This window comes from Eptatretus burgeri, chromosome 5 (assembly GCF_056783735.1).
Source record: "Eptatretus burgeri isolate ZD-2024b chromosome 5, Ebu_testis_v1, whole genome shotgun sequence".
Lineage (NCBI taxonomy): Eukaryota > Metazoa > Chordata > Myxini > Myxiniformes > Myxinidae > Eptatretus > Eptatretus burgeri.
In genome coordinates, this window is record NC_140965.1 from 51,158,746 (window position 1) to 51,165,693 (window position 6,948).

The window sequence follows — 6,948 nt, forward strand, 5'->3', positions numbered from 1 at the left end:
TCACTATACCAATAATATACCCCAAAGGAACCTCCATGGCAAAATCAGCATCAGAGTACACATATTAAATGAATGGCAAGCTTCTAAATAACTTGTACCAAAAACTTTAACGTTGATGTGCTACAAAAAAGTTAAGTTCAAAGCAGGTCAAAAATTTAAAACATTTGAAATTATTGTTTAATTTCAACTTCACGACATCAATAATTAATATACCCCAAAGGAACCTCCATGTCAAATATCAGCATCCTAGTACACATATTAAATGAATGGCAAGCTTCTAAATAACTTGGACCAAAAACTTTAACATTTTCACGCTCACGCTGACGCTGACGCTCACGCCGGGGGTATCGCTATAGCTCTCTGTTCTTCGAACAGGTGAGCTAAAAACGCTTGGATTCGGCAAATTTGACCATTTTTGTGTGAAATAGGTTTCTTGTGTAAAATATTTTGGTTTGCTTAGAGCAAGATAAAATACACACTATTTTATGAAAAACACACGTTTCTGCATCAGAATAGCGATTGAGAACAAAAACCGGGGCCATAGCAATTTAATGTGTTGTTGGAAACCCTTGTTTCAGGCAAATAAGACCGGTTTTGTGTGAAAAAGGTTTATTGTGTAAAATGTGTTGCTTTGCTTAAAAAAAGTTAAAATACACACTATTTCATGAAAAACACGCATTCATGCATTAGAATATGAATTAGAGGAGAAAATGAGTAAGAGCAAGCTTATGTGTTCTTAAAAGTGATTGTTTTCGTCAAATACTTCCTGGTACTTTTCATCGATCCATCAGCTTCACTCTGCATTTACCGTTCCAAATTCATCATACACCTCCACGATTTTACTTCAACTTTTCTTTTTCTGAATCGTATGCAATCCTTATTAAAATACATAAATAAATAAATTCGCTTTTGACGATACACCACCCAAAGCCACGTGCTTCTCCCGTAACCACGTGATCTGTTTCCACCCTCTGCGTTTACTGATCCAAATTCACCATTCACCTCACGATTTTTTCTTCTACCTTTCCTTTACCTAATCTGCTGAAAACTCATTCAAAGAAATAAAGAATAAAATAAAGAATAATAATAATAATAATAATAATAATAATAATAATGAAAACTATCTCTTATCATGTTTCATCTTCCTTTCACACGTGTGGTTCTCATTACTGTATCATAATTCACGACTGTTTTTCTATTTCAACAGACTGCTCTCAATTCGACCTTTCCTTCATACCTTGTCTAAAAAATCCAACTGTTCCAGCATTTCCTCTCTCCATTCTCTTGATTTGCCTTGATTGCATCCCTCAAGAAATGTCTTTAATCGCATTTCCGAGCGAAAAATTCTAAAAACCCCAGTTTGCTATGCTTGTTCGCTTTCCATCAACCATTCTTTTTTTTTCCAATTTCAGTGCCAATTCACCTCTCTCACCCCTCCCTCTCAAAGCAACCATCACACTCTTCTCCCTCCAAGCTTTCCTCTCACCATTCTCAAAAACTCCCCCTCACCTTTCTCCCTCAACTCTCCTCACTCACCCTTCTCCCACCATTCACCCCCTCACTCCCCTTTCTCAAAGTTGCCCCCCACTCTCATCCACAAAACTGCCTCCTTCCCCTGCCCTCTCATCTCCATCTCATCACTCCACCTCCTCAAATCCTCAACTGCCTTTTGCCCCCTCTCTTATTACTCCTCACTGTTCCTCAACCCAGCACCACAGAACCTTTTCTCCTCCTCATCCAGCAGGGTCTCCAAGCAGCCATCAAACTTCTTGACTGGTCTCCCATCACTACTTTCTGCAACATCAACTCATCCTGGGAATTCTTTCAAAGACACTTGCTCTCCCTCATGGCACAGATTTATCCCCTCTCGTCTTCAGTTGTCCTACCCTTCCTCCCGCCCACGGTTCACTGAAGCTTGTGGTGAGGCAGTTGTCCTGAAACAACTTGCCTTTGACTCATGGAAAGCAAACCCAACTGAGGTAACCCAAACCCAAACGCAGGTAATCTCAGTTCCTTCCATAAAGCTCAGAACAAGTGTGTATCTACCCTCAGGAGAGACAGAAAACATCTTTCTAATCTCAAGTCTGAACTCTCGAACGTCTCTGCCTCCTCCAAATCATGGTGGCATCTAATTAAATCTGTTTCTGGTGTATGTTCCCCCTCCATCCCCTCCCTTACCTCAAATGGCCGCACTACCGATACCGCACGTGAAAAGGTTGAATACCTAAACTCGGTGTTTGCATCGAAACCTGGTGTCCAAAACCCATCACTTTCTGTACCCAACTAACCCAGTCTCACCCAACTGTCCCTGGACTCTGTGCCCTTTTCTCCTGACAAGGTGGAGAGCTTGCTTTCAAACCTCACCTCAGATTCTGCAACTGGTCCAGACGGCATCAGCCCACGTGTCCTAAAAACCTGCTCTTCTGCTCTTTCTCACCCTCTCACTTTTCCCTTCACCCTCTCATTTGCTCAAGGTCATCTGCCATCTGCTTGGAAATCAGCAAACATTACTGCCCTGCATAAAAAGGTGCAAAAACAGATCCCTGCAATGACAGACCAATCAGTCTTCTCAAAATCATCAACAAGGTTATGGAATCCATCGCTTCCGACATCAAATCCTTCCTCTTCTCCAATGGCTTGATTTCCGATCATCAATTTGGACTCAGACCAGGTCACTCTACCTTGGATATGCTGCTTCTGCTCTCCCAACAATGGATGGAGGTCCTCAATGCCAGACATGAAATCAGAGCCATATCCCTCGACATATCGTGTGCCTTTGGAAAAAACTCCCACTCTCTTCAATCCCATTCTTCCCTCCAGTCCTTCAAAACAGCCGTTCACCACCACCCTCATTCAAAACCTCGATCTTTTCTTCTCCCGTTAATCCACCCCAAACCCACCTCTTTCAAATTCCCCGCTTTCCTTCCTGAAAGTCCCTGTAGTGTCCATCTTGTTTACCCCATGTTCCCCACCAGATTCCTCTCCCTTCCACAGATTTCCAAATATCTCTGTTCCCCACTGTTTTGTCCTTCCCTCTCCCGCCCCTCTTGTCTCATGCCCCCCCCCCTTGCTGCGCGTTGTGTGTTAGCTCTCATACGAGCCTTGACAATGTATCCCCCCACCAAAAAAGACCGTTTTTGCATGAAAAAGGTGTCTTGTCAAAAAAGTGCTGTTGTTCTTTATATGCTCAATTACACACTGATGAAAAATATCCGTTTCTGCATTAGAATAGTGACTTAGAACAAAAAAGGGGGCAGAAGAAGCAGGTGTTGTTCAGTTTACGGTCTGGTCCCTATGTTTTTGCATCTGACTGTCACTTTCTGAGAAGACTTTTTCAATAAAAGACCAGAAATTGAGGCGAAATCCCCTTTTTCATCCTCTTATAGAGGGGCGTCTCCAGATGGGGAGCACAACCCCATGAGACCTTATTGTTTTAATGTAAAGTACCAAATTTGGTCCGTCCATGTTGGGTAGTTTGTGAGCAAAAGACTTTTTTCATCAAATGTCAACAGACGTATGTACGTACGGACTGATGGACGGCCGAACACTGGGACCCACTCTATGAGGAGCTTATTTCAGAGAAATAACCCTAAAATGGTATGTACTGGTCCCTTTCTTGATGCTCAGCATTTAAAAAGAAGGTGCATGGACTAACAGTGCTGGGATGGCAATGGCAAAAACTACCCAGTTTAACCCATGTCAAAAAATTGCTTCGGCAGCACTGACTTACACCTCACAGCTTACAAAACTATTATACTCATAAATCCATGCTTATGGCTCAATAAATTTCTCTATTCACACATTCATTGTAACAGCATTATACTCCCAACTACACCCTTTTGGCTTGCTCAGCTAATGTACTCATAATCTGTGAAATCAACAGAACATTGATTGAGGTATGTTAATCGCCATGGGAAGCAAGACGAAGCTGACGTTTCAGGCGTTAAAGCTTCATCTCCCTCTTTTGCTTCGATGTCGGTTTAATGCCTGAACCATCAGCTTCTTCTTGCTTCCTGTTCTGTTGATTTCACCAATTATTGTCTCCCTACCTGCTGATGCAAATCAACAGTCGTCTTTACCAGCAAGACTACTTCTTCATTTTATTCATGCTACTTAATGTTGTGAGGTTGATGTTGTGTTTCTCACCCCAAGAACTGCCTTCACCCACTCCACTCCACCCCCAGGAAAGAAAGACCGACAAAAAAAAAACTGCAGGAAAAACTACAACCCCGCTCTCCCCCCCAAAAAAACATCAAGCAACAACAACACCAAAAAAAACAAACAAAAAAACATTTTGCATTTTCTTTTTACATATTTTTTTTATAAATTGGCCTGAGGTTGATGTGGGGCAGGCATGATGGGCCGAATGGCCTCCTGCATCTAGATTCCTTGTGATGCCTTGTGATACTGCACCGGTACTCACACAGCCACCTCAACAACTTAAGAAATAACTATACTCGTACTCACAAATTCAGCCCACAAGTTACTAAAGTACAATATTCATAATTCCACCTGACAGGTTATTAAACTACTTTTCTCAAGACTACCGCGATACCCTTACAGTTTCCTAAATAGCTACACTCAGAAATTCAACCTACAGGTTACTAACGACAACATCACTTGCGTTTATTGTCAAACACAGGCACGAGAAGAAACAGGAACAGATAGCAGGCATTAAGAAGATCATTCTGCATCCGAGATACGACTGGAGAGAAAATCTAAACCGTGACATTGCCCTCATCCTGCTCAAACGCCCAGTCCATTTCACCAAATACGTGGCTCCTGTTTGCCTCCCCGAACTGGCTGTGGCCAGGAAGTGAGTACAATTGATTTTCCTCCGATTTCAGCAGTTTCGTTAAGGTTACAAAGGTTACATTAACCAGAGCTTATAACCCACAGGCTTATGAGGGCGGGTTACAAAGGTCGAGTGACAGGATGGGGAAACCTACAAGAGATGTGGAGCCTCAGTAGCAAGGTCCATCCCCGAGTTCTACAACTGATAAACCTACCCATTGTTGACACCCGAACTTGTCACCATTCCACCACCATCAAAATTACTAGGAACATGTTTTGTGCTGGTCAGTGGCTTATTTATCCCCATACTTCACATGAGCAAACACTGTTCCTTGTTTTGAATTTATACAACAAACTGTACACTGAAAAACCCACAATTACAACTGGAGTGAGTCGTTCAAGTGGACTTTACAGGAAGCAATTTGCCCTGCGTAAGATGACCAACCTGTGGGGCTTCTTTTTACTTGATGTTATATTTAACCCTTGTTGATGCTGAAAATAAATAAGGTGAGGATGGGCCTGTGTTTACTCGAATGATGCCTGCAGGATATTCACCTGAGGACATGAAGCGAGGGGATGCTTGTGAAGGTGACAGTGGTGGTCCATTTGTCATGAAGGTGAGTATAAAGGCCCACTCCTTGAATACAGAATCAGAAGTTATGTGAAAAGCTGTTAAAGAGGTAGAAAAGATGGCACACATGGATGCTAGTAGTGAGAGTAATCCAATAAGTTTGTGCAATTTGCAACTCTGCAAAGTACCTGTGAAGATCCTTGTTTAACTGAATAGTTAAGAATACAGGAAGAGTTCAAACCATTTTGATAAGCATGAAAAACAGGAAAATGTAGGAGAAAAGGAAACAATTTTTGGAACATCAACAGCGATTAAGTCATTGGGCTGGCAGGATGGTCTCGAGGTACACACACTCTCCTCGAAGCTGTCTCACCTGGCTTCTAATCCCGAATCAGCTATAAAATGTCATATTGGTTAAAATGTCAAAACACTGCTTGTGATGCAGATCCTGCTCTACGACGCGCATATGTATGTGTAATAAATCTGATTGTTGGTAAACATTAACCGTCTGCCTTCCAGAACCCAGAGCAAAATCGTTGGTATCAGGTGGGCATTGTATCCTGGGGAGAAGGCTGCGATAAAGACGGGAAGTACGGCTTTTACACACACCTGTTTCGAATGCTCAGGTGGCTCAAGAAGATCGTGAATCGTGAAGGGGCTCGTGAAGAATAACTTTTATCAGAGGTTATCACCCTGATATCTAGCTTGGGCACCCACACTTATCGACACTTAGTTGTTTTGTCTATCTTTTTTTTCTTTGTCAAGTCATCAAAACAAAATGTTTAAATGCTCTCTCTTTCTCTATTTACTTTTGCTGCCCCTCCATGTCTTCCTTCTCACCCCCATTTTGTCCTACTCTCTTGCAACATTTTTGTCACATGTAAAGAAAGCTCCTTGTGTGCTCTTCCTGTACCTGCTGGAGGGTTAATTCACTCTGATTAATTTCCTGATGTATTTGTTGTGATCATGACTTAGTTTGATAAACATGACTTAGTTTGAGATCAGGCTTGATAACTTGTGAACAATGTTGAGATCAGGCTTGCTGACAATGTATTTCTGAAAATAAACAACTGATATATTTATGATGCGTGGATGATGTTTAAAGGGTCTCAAGTCACGTTATGAATGATAATTTTGTACATCATGTGAGTGATTCATGTCGATGCTAAAACGAAATGTTCCCTCGCTCAGCCACTCATTCACTCATGCAGTCTTGTAAAGATGATAAAAAAACGTTTGTTTCATATTCTAGAATCTAGATAGTGCAATTTTATTTACATTTTAGAAAATGGAATTGATACTTTACTCTGCACAGAACCAGCCGGGAGGCTGCCAACTACTGTCCTGTTCACAACCCTCCGTCTGCACAACTTCTCACACTTTCCGAGAACCGCTCCTCGTTTTTCCCACATTGCAGATCCCTGTCACTGGCCGCCCGCTGCCAATGGGTGGTGCAGCGTGCTCTGGGTGTCCCACCCTCTCCAGGGCTCCACAACTCATTGCATCCTCCTTACCTGCAGTCCGTGGCCAAAATGGCCCATGATGATGCTTCAGTTATAAGCACGGTGTTTTTTTGGTGCTTT

At 42.2% G+C, this 6,948-nt stretch overlaps 1 protein-coding gene across 1 annotated transcript in view; it reads left to right on the forward strand.

Annotated features, from left to right (window-relative positions):
• F2 (coagulation factor II, thrombin) overlaps nucleotides 1-6,447 on the forward strand; it is a 105,641-nt gene extending 99,194 nt beyond the window's left edge. The window contains exons 12-15 of the mRNA XM_085881854.1: nucleotides 4,643-4,816; nucleotides 4,900-5,078; nucleotides 5,341-5,411; nucleotides 5,885-6,447. Of these exons, the coding sequence (XP_085737980.1) occupies nucleotides 4,643-4,816; nucleotides 4,900-5,078; nucleotides 5,341-5,411; nucleotides 5,885-6,037 (577 nt within the window). The 3' untranslated portion in view covers nucleotides 6,038-6,447. The remainder of the gene's footprint in view (nucleotides 1-4,642; nucleotides 4,817-4,899; nucleotides 5,079-5,340; nucleotides 5,412-5,884) is intronic.
• Nucleotides 6,448-6,948: the final 501 nt, after the last annotated feature.